Below are 20,124 nucleotides of genomic sequence, written 5' to 3'. Positions count from 1 at the left end.
TCCGAAAAATTAAGTACCAAGCAGTGGTGGAGCGGTTTGCCTCTCCGTCGCCACTTGGACTGTTCGTAACGCGGAGGTGTATTGAGCGCATATAATGTAAGCAGCATAGAATATACACGAGAATTTTTTTCATAATCATTACTCTTAAAAAGCTCAAAGAAGGTAACCAAGAAGTCATGTGATAGTTTATTTAATGCGAATTTGCCTGGGCCAAAAGCCTTTGTACCAATGTCACTGTGCAAAATGCGTGCTGTGTTTGCGAAATAGGCAATATAAAACTGAACGCACGCGCCTGTATTCCGTAACGATGAAACGACGAGAAATTGTATTCCATCAAGTCTGGGACTACCCTAAATATCTAAAGAAAGTGAAAAAAGAGGCTGATTGCTCTCAGGGAAACTTCTAAGACTATGGCAATTGATAATCAACTTACCGCATTCAAGATGTGAAAGTTTATCAGAGTTCAGGGAGATTATCAAAAGCGCGTGGCTTGTACGTTATGAGCATCCGCGAATGACACATGCCAGATACGTGTAAGTTCGCTTTCTTGCGTACGGCTATTTACTTCACGACGGCTGCCAAGATATCATTGAGCGGTTGTTCATTGAATTAACTTTATTTTCGCCGGATCAACTCACGTTCGTAAGCCTATATGCAGGAAAGAGGATAACTGTTTGGTTTAATTCAACTAAATAATTCTTATTCGCGCTTTTTCGCACGATGAAAATCGCTACCAGTGTTTCATAACTGCCGCCACTGAACTACAGAATGATCTAGGCGGCTCCGAAGTTTGCGGACCGGACCGGTAGGTGGTTCGAAAAAAAGTGCCACGTTCACTACGAAGTATTTCAACTCGGCGCTCACTCACACGCACACACATAGACACACACGCGCGCATGCGCGCACACACAGACACAAAATTACAGAATAGGAGTTACAGCTAATAACTCATAAATTACATGCACTGGGGAAACTAACACACGCGCGAAAACACAAAAAAAACTTTGTCACGGCGCGAAGAGTCAACAAAAAGTTCAGCGACTCACATAAAAAACAAAGAAAAACTATATGCACAGTTATTGGCGCTCTGTATTGAACTAAACGATGAGTCTGGCTATACAGAGGGTATTAACATCTCCATGCAACTTCACCTACCAATATATGGTAATCTGAAACAATCACCTCGCAAAGAACGACGTGCTTAGAAGGCGCGAAATCCTTGCTCCCGATATTATGGAGCCGCTGCTTCCGACATTCCGTTCTTCCCGGGGGATAGAAAATAATCCTAGCCCTTTCTATGACCTGCTGATGCATAGAAACGCGCAGCCGCAAGACATTTCCACGGAGAACGAAGCCCAGATTCCTACGGAAACACGGGAAAACTTAGGAAACGCACGTTCGGAGCGGGAGGGCGACCACCGCTTGGAAGGCGCATGGAGGGCGGGAGGAACTGAAAGCACGCTAAAGAAAGTTTCGCGCCGTTTTCGTGACGTCAGGGTCACCTGACAGAGTCGTATCGCGCGCCGCAGCCATTCAGCATGGCAGATGCGCTGGCTCCGGAAAGAGGGAGAGAAAAAGAGGAGGTTAGCAGCGCCGGCTAGGGTGTCGCGGCGTAGATCAAAGACTGCCGCTACTTTCCAACATCAAGGGGCTTTAGGCTTAACTAAAATTCCTATATATAGTAAAAGTACCGCCATCTACTCTTTCCTCCTTCGTCTCCTCTCCTAAAGCGCGTGTTTTTTTTTAGATGCCAAGCATCTTATGGCGGGGGCTTTGTCCGTCCCTGCCGCGGCTACGGTGGCTAGAAGGGGGAGGTGGCACAACGCAGCCGTCGGAGAGCTCGGCGCGTGTTGCAGTGATTCATGATGCCGAGTGGTGGCGCGCGCGTCGACACTAAGATGCCTCCGCTGTAATTAGGCTGCTATCGGAGCTAGCGAGTGCGCTCGGTTGGCATGATTCTGATCGGTTATTTTTTGCTCCACGCTCGCTTCTGTTCGCATTCACGCTGTGGAGTTGCGCCTCCTTGTGGTGACAATATTTCTACACATTGCCCTGCCATAAGAAGCAATGGCAAGTCGCATGAGACGACAGACGCACCGCTTTGCGCCGGGCTCCTCAACAGGCTATTTTTCTGCTAGAAAAATAGAAGAAAAAAAAAACACCCCTTTTCTCGGTATCTGATGATGATGAGGTACTTACAGCGTGGCAGCGGGCCGTGCCCCGTGCAGCCAAGGCCTTAGACAGGACTTCGAAGATCTGCCTGCACTTCGAACCCCAGTTGAATCATATACAGGGTGTCCCAACAATCATGCAGCAAGATTTTTAAATATATGCAAATTCCCCGTAACTGGGCAGAACCAAGGCAATGTTCTTTGACGTCGCTTCTAGATACTCAGATTATTTTTTGAATCTGCCTAATTATTCAATTATTATAATTAGATGAAAAGTGTCAATGAGAAAATTGTAGAGCAATATGAAAAACTCCCGATACAGCTTTCTGTTGCTCAATATGTGTTACATAAAAGTTTTTCCCAGCGTGAACGAAGCTCGCGAATGGCCGCTCGAGGCACTTTGCGTGTATTCACTGGCTTAATTCTTTCACCCTAGGAAAAACACTTTTATGCTGCACGTATTGAGCAACAGAAAGCCGTATCGGTAGTTTTTCAAGTTGCTCTACAATTTTCTCGTTGGTACTTTTTATCTAATTATAATATTTAAGAAGTTGAATAATTACTTAGGGCTAATTATCTAAGTACGCGGAATGCAAAAATAATCTGAGTATCTACAAGCGACGGCAAACAACACTGCCTTGGTTCTGTCCAGCTACGGGGCATTTGCGTATTTTTAAATCTTGTTGCATGTCAGTTGGGACACCCCGTATATTGAATCCTTTAATCAAGTGCTGTCTGTCGTTCTTTTGAGTATTCTTCATGGTCACCACCATTCTAGTTCATCGCATTGGCGACTAAATTAGGGTTGTTTACTTAACTCCTATATGGAATGATTTCTAAAGCATCATTTATTGGTATTAACCAATTTGACGAGCAGGAGGATGCAGTGCGTCGCAGTAATGGGATCTAAGGAGCTCTTCACTGTGAGCCTAGAAATCGGTGCAGCTTTCTTTACCCACACCACTAGCATAATATTTTTCGCATTAGCTGAAATAATTTTTGTTCACTCCCGACGATTCGGGAAAGCATGTAGAACGCGTGCGACCAAGACCAACAAAAAATCTTTGTGCTGGCTGTGACGTGCCTGAAGCGAATGCACCTTTAACACTGGACCACTCACCAGAGGATAAAAATTATGGTGTTTTACGTGCCAAAGCCACGATCTGATTATGAGGCACGCCGTAGTGGGGGACTCCGGAAAATTTGGACCAGCTGGAGTTCTTTAACGTGCACATAAATCTAAGTACACGGGTGTTTTCGCATTTCGCCCGCCTCAAAATGCGGCCGCCGTGGCCGGGATTCGATCCCACGTCCCCGTGCTTAGGAGCCCAACACGATAGCCACAAAGCAACCACGGCGAGTCCATCAGAGGATATCTGCTAGTCATTAATTGTCTCCTCTATTAACAAGGTACGGTATACATTAACCTAATGCTTGTTATGTCAAATATGCGAGCGCTAATTGCGAACAGAAACGCCCGTTTCGAAACCCGCAGCACCAACTGCCGTACCTCCGCGCCCGGGGAGCGATCTTGCTGTCGACTGCAGCGCCGCCGCTGCTGTCATGATTGCTTGCAACACTCCGCCGCCGCCGTTGGTCTCACCTCCCCCTTCTAGTATGGTGGCTAGAAGGGGGTAGTGTGACGGGCAGACGCCGGCGGAGCGCACAGAGGAGCGATGAAAGCGGTAGATGGCGCTACTTGCAGCTGGTGCGCAGCTTTCGCAGCTTTAGATGGGGGCGGCGCGCGGCAGCTAGCACGCGCGTCGTGTTCACTTTGCGTCTCGTTTGAATTTTTATGTAATCCGTGGTGTTTGAACCTCAGAGATACAATAATAAGAAGGGTGACACTTCGGAGAGCAGAGAAAGGAAAGATGCGTTATTTTCTACACCAAAATGAGCAGCAGATGTTTAGCCATGCGAGTTAAAAAAAGGAGTAAGATCACATTTGAAGGCCGCTCTGGACAAGTTGGTTCGGAAACGCCGACTTTCCTTTTGTCATCGGCTGCAAATATAGCCAGTGGGCGCAGAGAAAATCGTTCACGCCAACAGACAATAACAACGCTGGGGCTGCGCGCAATAAACCGGGGAATGACAACACCGTGTCGTTTAGTTCACTGTGCGCGCCCGCATGAGCCAGCAACGTGCCTTTCAAAAAGCTTTATCTTTGTAATAATAAAAAAAAACTTGGTACATATGTGGGCGAGCCAGCAAGATGCCCTTTAAAAAGCTTTAGCTTTGTAATAAAAAAAATTGGTACATATGTGGGCAAGCCAGCAACATGCCTTTTTAAAAAGCTTTAGCTTTGTAATAAGAAATTGGTACATATGTGGGCGCTTTGGCGAACCTCAACATATGCACTAAATATTTTCCATCACTGCTTTTGTTGCACAGGTCCACAAGACGAGAGAAAACACTTTATTATATAGTACAGTAATCCACATGCACACATCAGACCAAGCTTAACAGTAGGCTCTACTTGACTCGCCTTAACTTCAAATGTTTCTGGCGCTCCCTTTGTAGAGCCTTGTCCTTGTTTAAAGATTTCGTGAAAAAGTGCAGCCTAGTTAGCACCACAAACTGGATAATTTTTGCAGTGAGCTCTTTGCAATGGAGCTCGCATCCCACTTGGCGGAGTGCTAAAGTGCTCAAGAACTGCACAAAATCATGCATACTGAAAGCATAAAGCTTCTCAGTTGAAAAAAAGAAAGTGAATGCGTCCTCTAGCACTTTAATGAGCGTGGCTAACTCATCTCCAGGGTACAATAGGTCTCCCCTGTCAAATTTTTGCGTGAACACGCTGTCTGGATTGCATTCAGCTGCTTCTCTGGTGACTGTGAGGCCAGAAGCACAAGATTGGCATGAAATTTTGCCACAAAACTTTCTAGCCACATATCCTGCCATGTAAAAGACAAGCCGACTGTCACTTGTCTCAACCACATAACTGTTGTGGTCTGAATTGAGGCACAGCTGAATCACAGAGCCAGCATCATCAACGTTACCAACCTCTAGCATGTCTTCAATTATGTGCTGCATGCTAAAAGTATAGTTATTGTCAGCTGTTGGAGAGCTAAGCAGGGCATTAACAAGCTGGGCTGGACTGTTTCCTGACTTAGGCGGACGGGCAAGGTTATAGAAGCTGAGGCAATTGACAGTTACGAGAAACTGTGCCGCGCTTGGGTGGTCATTTGTGCCCGAGTACTGTCGGATAATACCGAAGAGATTTTCCAACTTGTCCTGACTTAACCTTGACGTAAGTAGGTATTTGAAACCTAAAGATGCCAGGTATCTCAAAAGTGAAAGTATGCTGCGAATCGTAACGCGCAGTCCTTCAGCAGTACTCTTGCTGATAAAGCCGCCTCCAGCACTCTTTGCTACATGTTCCCATTCATTAAGAAAGTCAAGAAATGCCTCAAGGTCAGCAACACCCTGAGATGACGGCCTCAGTCCACTGCATGGAACTCTTGATGTGAGTAGGGATATGAGGCCACTCATGCGCTTCACAAGCTTTTCTGTCGGTGTAATTGAATCAGAAGAGTGTTTTAAGTGCATTTTCAATATAAAGAGACCTTTTATGACTTCTTCGCTAAAGAGTGTGAAGGCTAAGTTTACCTTCATTTTTTCGAAAGAGTTGGGTCTGATGTGTGCACTGGTTATATGTGGCATTGCTTTCAACGTCAAAGGGCTTTTGTCCTTTTCCCGTGATAGTTGTATGTGCTGTACACATGCACGACCATCTGGAGTTGTGAAACCAGTGGCTACAAACGCGTTTCGAACACACTTCACTAGATGTGGAAAGTCCGAGCAGAAGTGGAGCTCTCTTGTGGAGTCTACAGGATGTCTCGTCTTGAATATGACATGGCTTGAGGATGCTGAAAGGGAAATGAAAGGTGTTTAGAGCCACCTCTTACTGTACCCCCTCTAGCCATTTGGTGTCACACATGACTGCGCGTATTCATCACATTGTGTTAATGCAATAATGAGACAATTGGCTATATCTTAAAAAAACAGTTAGATAAGCTGAACACCAAATGGTTTCTTACCACCAATTCCAAATGATCTCCACATGCTACGGTTCCATGAAGCACCGTCGCAAGTCAAAAAGTCAACAAACAGTCCAGCCCGTTCTGCTAGCAGTATTGCTTCCAGCAAAAGCTTTGTCAGCATTTCAGCCTTGATGTTGCCTCTTGATGCAAACACACCAAGTATTTGGGTTCAGTCACCTGCACAATAAAAGAGCCACACAGACAGCATGCATACCTTATTAAAGGAAACAGCAATGTTTGTATATTCAGTCAGTGGCAGTGCATGCTTATTGAACCGAGCATATGCAAAACATTGTCTCTTCTTATACCGTCTTTTTTATGTATGTAGCTAGTGCTTACACTCATTAATACAGCACTGCTGTAAGTACGGGAACAGTGGGAATACACTTCTCTTTATATGAAAAAAAAACAGTGGCACACAAGACCTATTAGTACGTACAATGTAGACAGCATTACACACCTTGAAATGGTTGCAAGAGAATCACCATTCCATGATCGGCTGGAACAGTTTTATCTTCTTCAGGCGTATATTTCCCGAGGTCCACGAAACCTTGTACTGCACCTGAAATTATAGAACTCCCATGACTACACGGTGCAAAATGCCATATTTATTTACACTGATACCATGCTAGAGGTACCAATAATCGTGGTAGAGGTAGCCCCACTGCCTGTGCTTACCTGCAGCGTTGACGCTGAAGTGCTCGCTCAACTTCATCTCATCAAAGACTATACCGCCGTGCCGTGCATTCATGTCCATATCCTCAGTTTTCACGGTGATAGCTTTGAATACATTTTCACTGAAGCCAAAGCCACTTTTAAACTTTTGAACATAGCGCTGCAGACAGGTTCGACCGGGCAAAATCAGGATCTTGTGCTTTCGCAGTTGTTCATAAAGTTTAGGGCTTCTCATACGTAAGAGGACACATTCAAGAATCCATTCATTCTCATAACGCATGCCAGATGTTGACCTTCTTCCTGCTGCTTTGAAGCAGGTCCTAATGGCTATTTGTTGTTTAGGAGGCAATGCCTTGATGCGATCACTGAGCACGTCATCCCCCATTTTCTCATTTGCCTGCCTCATAGCTTCAAGCAACTTGGTCGTGTTGCAAAGCTTTTTTTGTGTGGCTTGCAAGCGGCGACGTGTGTTCGCGTGTTTTTTAGCCGACTGATTGCCACACGCGGCCGTTTTCTCCTCTATTTCTGATTCTGAATCAGCTTCCTTAAATATTTGCAGTGGATACAGGGTCCCGGCACTTCACATGTGAGAGTGCATTTAGTAGAAAAGTGGGCGCCACCAAACGATGCATACTTGCTTGATTTTTCTGGTGTTAGTCCGCAACCTGTGCAGATCACAAGCGAGTGAGTAGCGTCGAGGAATGCTTGTGCTTCATCAGAGGATTTAACAATGCGCTCCGACTGTTTTACACCTCGCACATAGACAAAGCATTGCACTGGCTCTCGCTGGTTGTTACCTTCTTGGAAAGTTACCGCTTTTGGCAGCCGTATATTACAGATCCCATCTCCTTCTCGCTCGCAAATGCCGAAGAAAGCAGCGTGCGGTTCTGCTGCGAATCTCAGTTTGCTCCAGGATTTCTCAGGCAGCTGAAGATTTTGGCAAATGCGCTCTACATTTGGCTCGGTCTTGTCCTGTACTGGCGACTGGCCCAGTGAGAAGTCGGCTACGTCGTGCAGGTCCGATGACTGCGCCGGCTGCGCGTCGTTGGCCGTGACTATCTTTTTCCGTTTTGGAGGCTGTTTAACTTGGTTGCACAAGTTCCTCTCCTTCCGTTTGACAGGCGCTTTCTTGGTGAAGTATTTGGGGGCATCCGGAAAGACAGTAGGAATAGCGTCGTCAGTCAGCTGCGGACGATCACGTGTAATTTCGACTACTTCCCCATTAATCACATGCCGAAAGGTCCTTTCGATGTACTTCAATTCGAAGTGCCGTTCACAAACTACACACTTTGTCGTCAACTCCTTGTCAGCGCGTTTGATGTTTCGCGACCACAATTCACGCCGAACTGCGTCTTTAGGCGCTCTGAAAAGGGAGGCCTTGGCTTTGCACGTTCTGTAGCCGCTTCTGCACCCGGGTACAAAACACGTTCGTGCTTTCGGCGCCATGCGTACACACCGTAACACAGGAACAACACAATGTCACGCACTACGTACCTCAAAATAATCACAGTGGCACATGAGCGACGCTTCCCAGCTTTGATCACGATCAATGTGCAAACAAGCGCGGTCTACACGCCTACGCTCGCCCGGCAGACCTCGCTGGCGCTACACTGCGAATGGCCGCGTTGGCTTGTCCTTGCACACCAGGGCGCTGCAGCGCCCCTAGCGGCGCCGGGAAAATTCATCACTCATCGCGCCTCTCCCGCGCACGGCGCAGATACGCTGCCCGTCACACTGCCCCCTTCTAGCCACCATACTTCTAGCCACCGTACCGCGGCGTTCCAGACCCCCACAGCGCATGCGCATCCCCCCCCCTCTCTCTCCTCTCCTGCCCTCCCCCCTTTATCTCCTCTAGGAATCCTCTACAGGGTGGCGCCCGCGTCCCACACGCCCACAGCGCATGCGCGTCTCCTCCCCCTCTCTCTTCTCTCCTACGCTCCCCGCTTTCTCTCCTCTAGGAATCCGGAGCGGCGCACATGACAGCTGGTGCGGCAGCTGCATACTCCGCTGGGGGCGCCACAGTAGTTCCGCGGTACGAAAATGACGACGCGTGCGCGCCTCATTCTCTCTCCTGTGCAGCGCCGCGATGAGCGCTCGGGCCGCGGCCGCGAAACCATCTCAGCTCACGAACTAGAATTGTGCTATCTGCCACAGGCAACCTTTAAGAATTTTTGAAAGTGTTCGATGAAACACCCTGTATATTTGTTCACCTATTTATTATGTTTGTTTACCTATTGGCTGGAATGGCTTGTCTTTCGAATGTCTGAATATGAAACAAACATCACTCATGGTTAACGCCCTGAGGTACATCTTGCGCAAAGTTTGTGTTGAAGAGATAGCGTACAGCAAGAATTGTTCGTGTACGCTATCTCGGAAGCGAAATAAGCCGACAATATTGCGGCGTTAGGGCCATCTCTGCTCTTTCTCTTGTTTCCCTTACACCTTCTCACTGTGCTCTGTCTATAATAAAGTATTGTCGAGCCTGAAAAAATGTCTAATAAATACAAATGCATATGGCTGTAAACCACTACTGACCGTAAGGGAAAAGCTCGTAGTGGTGAGCGAAGCGGTCACTGCACGCACGTATTTCACTTGACTGCGCGAGTAATTTAGTTTTTTCGTTACTTTTATACTTGCAAGCATGGTGATATTGCCCGCGTACCCATGCGAATACTTTTTTTTTACGTTCTTTCCTTGTGCGGGCTCATTCAGCGCGTTTCTACGCATGTGCCCGAGCTCTAGCACCGGAGCTAGGTCGCGCTGATGAGTTTGACACACTAGTTTTTGCATTCTCTTGCTGTCCAAGCACAAAGACAACGCTCAAAGATAGGTAAGCTCCATGCAGCACCACACTGTTGAAGTTAAATAGACTTTAAGTGTTCTGCGTGGAAATTGAATCCAAAAAAGTACAGCGCGTAGCAGATGACCCTTACTTTCCGCGAACTTCGCGAGCGCGAAAAGCCCACCGATCTGGAACAGCAGCGGCGGAGCAGTTCCCAGAAAAAGGCCCTCGCCGGAGCCGGGGCTTCGGATACTGCCCTATTATTGTATAGTGTTGTCCATTTGAGAACGGACAACACTCTTCGTGACGCGCGGTCAAAATCTGATTAGACATGTGGTCGTTTGTGGAATTTCGCGTACAGAGCGATCGCCAATGATAATGATCATGCGTAAAGCATTGAAAACAAACTCTGGCTTAAATAAAGCAACAATATATGGTGATATATATTTAGTATGAGGAACAGTAACAACTAAACCATTCAGAACCATTACAATTAACATCGTTTTTTCCCGCCAGGAGATTTGCTGGAGGTTGATACAATTGCGTATGGCTCATTGAATGTGAACCATGTTGGCCTGCGAAGTGCAGCCACCGAAGAAACGGGCCAAGCACGCCTATAAGTTGGCCTGCTAAGCGCAGCCACTGAAGAAGCAGGCCAAGCATGCCTTGTCTTGATGAACTCACATGTTTATTGCCTCCGAACGCCGACTACCGCGGCCACTTATCACTTGCCCGCTAGGCATGGCGCAGCAGCAACACAAAAAGGCAGCGCTGCTTGGGGGCGCTGCATTTCCGCCATTTCTCCTCTTAAGTTGCATGCTACGGGGAGTACTTGATGATAGGTTTTCGAGTTCTTGTGCTACGCGGTAACTTTGGTGTGCAAGGTGCAGCCATAACAGGGTTGTCCACGGCACAGCTACTTCAAGATACACTTCCAGGCGATTGTGCCTCATGTAGCACGTCGGGTGCAGCTGGGAGATGTAGGTCTGGTTCTTTCTCATGAAGCACATCCGGAACAGCTGGAGAATCGATGGGCGGCTGCTCCAGATGAGGAAAAGCTTGTGCGCCAGCAGGACGAAATGGCACTGTCTGCGCAAAAGGTCATTGTGTCGGTTCCATGTCGAACCGTCTCGACAAAGGACATGGGCCGACGGTGGATTGACATCCAAAACACTGGCGCAACCACGGTGCACCTGTGCGGAAGTTTCTCGCATACAATTTATCTCCTGGTTGGAGTAATGGTGCCTGCAGTGACCCTCTGTCAGCATTAAACTTCTGTTTCAGTTGTTTTAAGAGCACCGATTCTTGTAAACTAGGCCGCAGGACATCCAACGGAGTCTTGAACACTCTAGCCATTACGAGCTCACATGGTGGCCGACCAGTTACTTCATGTGAGGTTGTCCGATAATGAAATAAGAACCTGTAAATCTGTGTTTTGAAATTGTCAGAGCCAGACTTCTTAAGTTCGTTCTTTGCAGTCTGTACCACTCGTTCTGCTGCACCGTTCGAGGCGGGGTGATACGGTGGTACAAGCATGCGGCGTATTCCGTTTCGAGTTAGGAACTCAAGGTACTGTGCACTGGTAACCGCAGGGCCATTGTCACAGACTATTCTTTCTTCCTTTCTGGGGTTTTACGTGCCAAAACCAGTTCTGATTATAAGGCACACCGTAGTGGAAGGCTCTGGAATAATTTTGACCACCTGGGGTTTTTAACGTGCACTACAACGCAAGCACACGGGCGTTTTTGCATTTCGCCTCCATCAAAATGCGGCCGCCGCGGCCGGGATTCGATCCCGCGATCTCGTGCTCAGCAGCTATTACGTCAGGGAGGCCGTGCTGAGCGAATGCAATTCTCGGGGCAGAAATGGTAGCTTCTGCAGATGTGGATGACACAGGGAAGACTTCTATCCACTTCGAGAAAGCATCCTCGATGACTAAGAACGTGTGTCCTAGAAATGGTCCCCCAAAATCAATGTGAAGCCCTGACCAGGGTCGGTGCGGAAATGGCCATGGGATCTGCTGGACCGGCTGCGCAGCCCGTTGTTGAGTCTGGCACGTAGTGCAGCTTTTAACACTGTTGGCAACGTCATTGTCTATGCCTGGCCACCAGACATGGCTCCTAGCAATAATTTTGCTTTTTTCAATACCAGGGTGACTGGCGTGAAATACTCCAAGTACTTGGGCCTGCAGTGATTTTGGAACCACGACTCTTGATTCCCATGGTAAGCAGCCTTCATGGAGACTGAGTTCTGAGCTTCTTGTGTTAAAAGGGTTGCACTCTGGCCCAGCTGGGAGGCTCTCTCCTTTCAATACAGAATGCATAACGTGACCCAAACTGGATCGTTCCTGGTGGCTCGTGCCACCACAGCAGGTGAAAGAAGTCGTGGATAGGCCTCCTCCAACATAAAAATCTCGGCAGGGTCAGGCAGTGCGCTGCTGTCGTTCGGTAGTGGCAGTTTACTAAGAGCGTCACCATGCCCAAGCTCTCTTCCAGGCTTGTATACAAGTGCGTACTTGTACGCGGATAGCTTGAGAGCCCACCTGACCAATCTTGGTGATGCTTGCACAGTGACAGGCTTGCCGGCACCCAGCAGTCCGAGAAGTGGCTTGTGGTAGTGTATACTTGAAACCGTATGCCCCAGAAGTACTGGTGGATCCGATCTACACCAAAAACGAGTGCCAGGGCCTTCTTGTCAAGTTGACTGTAGTTTCGTTCTGCTTTTGACAAGCTCTGTGAGGCAAAAGAAATGGGATGTTCTCGGCCATCAGCACCTTTGTGGGCCAGAACCAATGCCATAAGGTGACGCGTCACAGCTGAGACATACAGGCCTGTCCGGGCGGAAATGCACGAGAATTAGAGCCGAGGTCACCAGGTGCTTGTAGGCTTTGAATGCATCTTTCTGATCCTGCCCCCACTCCCATTTCTTTCCATCCCAAAGAAGAGAGTGCAGGGGAGAAATAAGTGCAGAAAGATTAGGCAAAAAACGCCGGTAGAAATTGACAAATCCCAAGAAACTCTGAAGTTCTTTGAACTCTTTTGGCACAGGGGCATGCAGAATGACAGCCATCTTGTCGACGTTTGGGGAAAGGCCTTCCTTACTGATGATGTGCCCAAGATACTCCACTTGTGGCACGAAGAAGTGACACTTCTCGAGTTTCACTTTTAGGCCAGATTCTTGAAGCTTGCGAAGCACAGCATGAAGGTTGTTGAAATGTTCAGCATCATTAGCACCTGTGACAAGAATGTCGTCTAAATAGACAGCCACATGTGGTAGCCCTCTCGGCAAGTTCTCCATCTCACGTTGAAATATAGCAGGAGCTGACGACACTCCAAAAAGCCAAGCGGGTGTACTGAAACAACCCCATGTGTGTCGAAATTGTGACATACTCTCTGGAGGCCTCATCAAGCACTACTTGCTGATACGCATCACGCAAATCCACTTTGGTCAATTTCTCACCCTCTGCAAGGACAGTTGACATCTCCTCCATCCTTGGAATTTCATATTTGTCCACTGTCGCTACTGGGTTGATGGTGACACTAAAATCTTCTCAGATTCTGATGCGCCCATCCGTTTTTACCCCAGGAGCAATAGGTGCAGCCTACCTTGATGTTTTCACTGGAACAAGGATGGAATCTCTCCTTAATCATTGCATTTCTTGTGTGACTCCATCTGTCAAGGCATATGGCAGAAGGCGTGGCTTGAAGAACCGGGGTGTTGCATCAGATGGAACATGTAATGACGCTTTAGCACCTTTCAACGTACCAAGACCTTCTTCGAACACCTCTGCAAAGTCTTACGGCTAGGTGTTTGATGTCAGAAAGTGCATGTATATTTAATTCAACATTGGAGAGGCCAATGCCCAGCTTACGCATCCAGTTGCATCCTAGCAGAGTAGGTGAACTGTCCCCGGTCAGAAAAATGGGTAGATCCGCCTCCTTGCCACAAAACTTCACAAGGACATCAGCTTTTCCTTCAACTTTTTTCAGTTCCCCGGAATAGCTTCGCAGAAACACTTGCGACGGCTGCACATTAACCGAAGGCAGAAACTGTAGAAGCCGCGACTTTGCAATGGCAGAGACGCTTGCCGCCGTGTGCACTTCCATGCGGAGCGGCTTGCCGCAAACATCAACGGTGACGGTGAACGGCGGGGGTGGTTCGGCGTAGTTAATCTGCCACATGTCGTAGACTTCTGAAGGCAAAGCTGTAGCGGCATCTTCATCTTTTACAATGTACACGCGAATGCGGTTGCTTGACGACTGCGAACTTCGTGCAGTGGACGAACGCTGCTTGTGAGGACTGCTGCTTCGGGCTTGGCTGTTCTTTCGTTTTGTGTTGCAAACATCTGCCAGATGACCCCGTTTGTGGCAGTAACTGCAGACGGTCTTCACATGCTTGCATTCGGATGCAAGGTGTCCAGCCCCGCAGCGGTAGCAGGTGACGGCCAGGGAGCCTGGCGAGACGCGGTGGGTCGAAAAGGTGCCGTTAGGGTTAGCTTGTGCAATCTCCCCGGCATCCTTTTTTGCTGCTTCCATTGCTAGGGCTGTCTCACGGCATCCTGGAATGTGAGGTCCACTTTTTCCAAGAATCTTGTTTGAATGTCTGCGTTGTTCATACCACACACAATACGGTCGCGTATCATGTTTTCTAGTTGGGCACCGAAGTTGCAATGCTCAGAAAGGCTTTTCAGCGCGGCAATGAACCCGCTGATAGATTCGCCTTCCGCGCGAACGCGGGAGTTGAAACTGAAACGCTGCACGACTGAAGACGGCTTCGGTCAATAGTAGTTTCCAAGAACCAAAATAATGTGTTTGACGGTTTTGTCACTCGGCTTCTCGGGTATTACCAAGTTGCGAAGTAACGCATACGTCTTCTGCCCGCAACAACTAATAATTACGGACGTTTGCTTGTCTTCGGCAATATCGTTCGGCGCGAAAAATGCTTCGAGTCGGTCCACATTGCAGGGCCAGTCGTTTCCTTCCCCCTCGAATGGCTCGAGACTGCCAAAATATGGCATGTTGAACGGGTGGACGAGCCATGCGGGAACGCAGACTCACTTGAAACTGCCATGCAGGAAACGCCGACTCACTTGAAACTTTTCACCTGGTCGCCAGTTGATACAATTGCGTATGGCTCATTGAATGTCAAACCATGTTGGCCCGCAAAGTGCAACCACCGAAGAAACAGGCCAAGAACGCTTAGTAGTTGGCCCGCTAAGCGCAGCCACTGAAGAAGCAGGCCAAGCACACCTACTCTTGATGAACTCACATGTTCATTGCCTCTGAACGCCGATACACCGACAACCGCGGCCACTTATCACTTGCCCGCTAGGAATGGCGTAGCAGCAACACAAAAAGGCAGTGCTGCTTGGGGGCACTGCATTCCGGCAACTTAAACATTGTGTCCATAGAATTTCACACTATAAAACCTAGAGGGAAATGTGGCGCTGCTGGGAATGCCGGTATATTGTGTATTCGGATTGGCATCGTTCTTGGAGAGCCCGAACGCCTTGAAGACGCGCCTGGCTAGCACCGTTCCGTCTGTCACAATGATTCATTTCCTGCTAAAACAGCACGTAAAAAACTGCTTTAGCTTTATTATTACACAAAAACATGTTTTGTTTAATTTTGAGGACATACTATTTCAATGCACAATAGACAATATGCGAAATGCGCGGCGCCATCTCGTGCATAAGTTGAGAGTTAGGTCCGCCATCTTGGTTGCGGCGAGGAAGCGAGCGGACTGCGCAAAGCCCGCACTACCCGCACGGATTCACAAGCCCCAGATCGACCCTCACCGTATAGCTAAAATGCCGACGCACTGCTGTGTCCCCTGGTGTTAAGCAGCATGGACCCAAGGATCCAGACGGGAACAAGGTGCGTGGTTATTGTTTCACACCCGTGTTAATCCGTGCCCGGGGGTTATAGTACACATCGGACGTACCCGTATTCATAGTCGTCCGTTGAAAAAAAAGATGAATAACCTCTAGTTACCAATAAATTATAAGAACTGTTAGAGAAGTAACGTGTTGTACTTTCCCGATGTTAGTGAAAGTTTCGAAAGGCGGCCTTTCCTTTTTGCGTCAACCCCGTACGACCCACTTTTTTTGTCCGACGGTCATGACAGCAGCCTTGTCGTTAGAGCAAATTCAGATGTTGTGGATGTGCAAAGGCTGTAAATATTAGGGTACATGGCGCTCGCTCTTGTAAGCCCGTGGGCTCAAGGCCATTAACGTCGAAATTTTCTCGGGTACAGACCAACCCTCGCGCCGCGACAGAAGCCGCGTTTACATGAATGCGACAAGTGGCGCATCGTATCGCCTTTATAGCGCATCGCATTCATGTAAACGGCGCCAATGCGATAAGAAAGCGAATCGCATTAATGCGCAAGACGGAGGTGGTTTGAGACGGCAAATGCGCATCCGCAAAACGCATGTAAACGGGAGCGCATCGCATCGAGGATTACGGGATAGCATTCGCTGCGGGACTGCCGCGCCGCTGCAACTGCGGGCCTCTGCTGCCTCGACCTCCTCACACTTGCTAACATGGCGGCGGTGAATGCGAACGAGACCGCGGCTCGTGTGGTTTTTTCACGTGAGCAAACGCGAACGTTTCTCGCTATCATTAGCGAGATGAATATTGGGGAGCTATTGGACCTTAGAAGGCAACGGAATCAAGTATACTTCCAGAAAATTCAGGCTGAAATGGCCATTTTGGGTTTTCACTGGACGTAGCAGCAGCTCCGAACACACTGGAATAACTTGAAGGGGCGATATAACAAGGTAAGGTGTCGTGTTATTTGTTTTCTGCGTCCGATAATGTTTTCTAGCTTGCGAGTTTCAAGAATGCTTTCACATGGCAGGAAAGAGTGAAGCAAAACCGCAGTGGCGCGGCACCGTCGAGCTGGCTCTGGTACGCCGAGATGAGTGCGATTCTGTCTCACCGCCCGATGACAGAAGCTCAGGCGTACGGCATTGACAGCCATGTGGACACCGAAGGTGACGACAGTCGGACAGGTAGGAAGATCGAACGCTCTATTGTTGCAAAGAAAAAGTGCTTCGAGAAACACTTAGGTCACACAAGATGCCGATGCTCATCAGCTGGAAAGACGAGAGATGGCTCTGTGAGCTAATTAAAATTAAATAATGGGTTTTAACGTGCCAAAAGTACGCTTTGATTATGAGGCACGCCGTAGTGGGGAACTCGGGAAAATTTCGACCACCTGGGGCGGCTCTGTGAACTCCATTGTGTTTGAACTTGAGCTCTTTTGTCGCCGTAGGCGCTGGCAGAAAAATATTTTTTTCAGACACTTAGAATGTGTTTTTAGCTAAACTGTATTCATACAGTGTATAGTAATTGCAGATGCCGAAACAAATCGTTTCCAAAAATTTATTTTTGAAATGTGCGGTCTTTATTAATCAACTGTAGTTAATGCAACACCAATGACTTATTCAAGATATGTCAAAAGGCAGTATGCTTGTTAGATTTATTTTGGCACGTTTGGTTAAGGTTTTTGGCAGGCTACTGGCTCATGAAATGTCATAAACAGCACAGTGAAGCAGGAAAGGGCTTGTGTGTGTGTCACTCTGTCATACCTGCTTTGATTTAGAACTGAGGTGCGAAGTGCGAAGAAAAAAATACGACAAACAAGCGCTGACTGCCAACTGGAAGTTTATAAACTTGCAGTTGGCAGTCAGCGCTTGTTTGTGGTATTTGTTTCTCCGTGTCCTTGTTTTATTCGCGCTGTTCAAAGCTCATTTCTAAATCATGGACCAACTAGCCCTCATCAAGACCTTACTGATACATCTGCTTTGAAAGTCATTGATATTGTTTTCGAATGAACCATGTCAGCACAGTCATGACAACTCTTACTGTTTTCTTTGTTGACAGATTTAAGCGAGGACGAGGAGCTACAGGCGAATGAAAGTACCCCGGGATCCTGTATGTCACAGTTTGCTTTCTGATTTTCCTCACTTTGTGTACTATCAGTAACAATTTGCGCATATTTTTCTTCCTTGCTTCCAGACATATTGCGAATATTTGAAGGGCTCGAAATTGTTTTAACTTATCTGCAATAATTGCCCTGATATGCATATGAAGGCAATTAAAGAGTGAAGTTTTTAGCAGAGGTTTGTGTTGTCAAAATTAAGAACATTCTCACGAGTAAGAGAACTTACACTTTATAGGTAATTTTAATTTGGAAAATTATATCCTTTCTCCCGCTTACTACTATGCAAATACGCAAGGCATGCTTATTAGTGTGCCCTGCTTGTCTGGTGATGCTCAGCTCATTACTTCTTTTTTATTTTTCACTGTATGCAGCAAGCGGAAGCAACACTCCTGTGCCACGGGCAAAGAGGCCACGACGGACGAGGAATTCGGAGCTCGCTGAGATCTTTGCAGAACAGCAAAACAGAACTGCAGAGACGCTACAGAAACATACAGAGCTGATATTTGAACAGCAGAGGCAGCTTTTAGAAGATGAGCAAAAAAAGCTCGGCGATATAATGAGCACTATAAGCACATCGTTTTTGCAGGGCAGACAAGCAATGATGGCGCAGCTGCTGAGCCAACCACTGCAAGCTTACCCTCAGCCTCTGCAGATATACAGCCAGGCTCTACAGCAAGACAGCCAGCAGAGCAGGCTGTTTCAGTTTACGTGGCCAATATTCACCACTACACCAAGGAATGACACTGCTCCAAGCAGCACCAAGGAATGACAAGATTTAATTGGGCAAAATAAAGTCATTTTATTTCACTGAATATGCCAAGCCGTGTTCATGTGGTGATTCTTGATAGTGTGTTTACACAGTAGTGCATGCACAAGTCTTGCATGTCAGACTTTGTCTGCCACTTACGTACACTAGCAAGAAAATATGACTTGTTCCCTTGCACATGCATGCAATTAACTACATTGGATAAAAGTGTGCTGATTGCAGGTGGAAAACGTTTTCTCACTCAGCCGTGATGACAATATGTCAAGTTCACCAGGAAGCTGAGCGCAGTGGAAACTCCTGCGCCAAATTATCCCTCCACCAATCATCAGAGCCTGTCTTTGCCCATAGTCTTCGTGGGATGCGTTCCGTTGACAAAAAAACCTGAAAATTAGAAAAATGGTCCGTGTAATTTGGTGATAACGCTGGCGTGAATGCAATATTGAAATTAAAATATGTGACGACTCGAAAGCACGGTAATATTACACGTTTGGCAACAAAAAAACACATGTAAATTCCCGGTAAAAAAAATATATGTTCTTAAATTTTGCGTGCCTAATCACGATCTGATTATGAGGCGCGTAGTAGTGTGGGGCCCCAGAATAATTTGGTCACTTGGGGTTCTTTAATGTGCACCTACATCTAAATATACGAGCGTTTTTACATTTTCCCCAATCTGAACGCGGCCGCCGCGGCCAGTATCGAATCCTCGAGCCTTGGAGCACAATGCAATAGCCACTGAGCTATATACAGCAGCCTGTAAGCACAAGCTAAGGCTCAACCAAAGCGCTAGTAGATGAGCTCAGTAGTTATCGCGACGCATAAACTAATACTCGAACTAAAAGCGCGCATTATTTAAGCGGCTCTAGTTGTACTTACCGTGCATGACTGTCCATTCGTTTATCGTCCCACTCGAAACGGCGCCGGTTGCTTGCAAGACCGCATGGGCGCAAATAGTCTGTATACGGCGCCGACGCTCTTGATAGCGCAAAAACGCTACAGCAATAAGAAGTACATGCATGTTCGTCCATGTTGTCAGAAGCAGCATGACACACAAACGGGCTGTAGCGTTTAGAAGCATTACTGTCGTTTGCACTTAGCCCACACGTGCACGCACGGCCATAACCTCCTATGTGGCACGGCATACGCACGGACGGAGGACATCGACACCGGAAACACGAAGTTCCGGAAGCACTAGCACGTTACTTCTAAAATGCGACACCGCATGTCACCACCATCGCGGTCGCCTAGATGCGCATGCATGTAAACGCTCGCGCATCGTCTTCAGTCGAGGCGCAATGTCGATGCGATGCGCTACTGTCGCATTCATGTAAACGGGGCTAGAGATGCCGGATAGTGCGGATAAAGCGACGGACGCACTTTCTGGCGCGGATGTCACACGGGCATTTACGATCGTGATCAATGATCACTCTTACATGGTACAACTAACCGCATCGAGTTTGCCGAGTTCTAGTGCACCACACGATCGCGGCCGATCGCAATTTGTTTAATCTGTATCGAGAAGAATCGCGATCGAAAGGGTCCGCGTGACAGATATGCATATCGACCACAACATCCCGGTAACAAACGCTTGCACGGTTGTGGTAGATTTATTATCAGGCGAAGTATTTTTAAATATCACCCGCAGGTCCCAACATTCATGTATTGCACATACGGGTTATTAATGTTTTGTTGATGCAGGTTTTAACTGCATGTTTATCTCTTGAAACTTGCAGGTTT

At 47.6% G+C, this 20,124-nt stretch overlaps 2 protein-coding genes across 2 annotated transcripts; one reads left to right on the top strand and one right to left on the bottom strand.

The window, feature by feature from the left end:
- Positions 1-4,549: 4,549 nt before the first annotated feature.
- Positions 4,550-7,467, bottom strand: LOC125942629 (uncharacterized). Its single transcript, XM_049660841.1, has 4 exons — positions 6,893-7,467; positions 6,675-6,776; positions 6,212-6,391; positions 4,550-6,040 (listed from the first exon to the last, which is right to left on the bottom strand). Exons 1-3 carry the CDS (start codon positions 7,293-7,295, stop codon positions 6,384-6,386), a joined length of 513 nt encoding a protein of 170 aa, XP_049516798.1. The 5' UTR covers positions 7,296-7,467; the 3' UTR covers positions 4,550-6,040; positions 6,212-6,383.
- Positions 7,468-16,566: 9,099 nt separating this feature from the next.
- LOC125942628 (uncharacterized) lies at positions 16,567-18,449 on the top strand. Its single transcript, XM_049660840.1, has 3 exons — positions 16,567-16,686; positions 17,561-17,611; positions 17,993-18,449. The coding sequence occupies exons 1-3, from the start codon at positions 16,593-16,595 to the stop codon at positions 18,388-18,390; spliced, it is 543 nt and encodes a 180-aa protein (XP_049516797.1). The 5' UTR covers positions 16,567-16,592; the 3' UTR covers positions 18,391-18,449.
- The last annotated feature ends 1,675 nt before the right edge of the window (positions 18,450-20,124 follow it).

This window comes from Dermacentor silvarum, chromosome 1, assembly GCF_013339745.2.
Source record: "Dermacentor silvarum isolate Dsil-2018 chromosome 1, BIME_Dsil_1.4, whole genome shotgun sequence".
Lineage (NCBI taxonomy): Eukaryota > Metazoa > Arthropoda > Arachnida > Ixodida > Ixodidae > Dermacentor > Dermacentor silvarum.
Note: the sequence above shows the minus strand (reverse complement) of the source record. Positions and strands in the feature narration are given on the sequence as shown.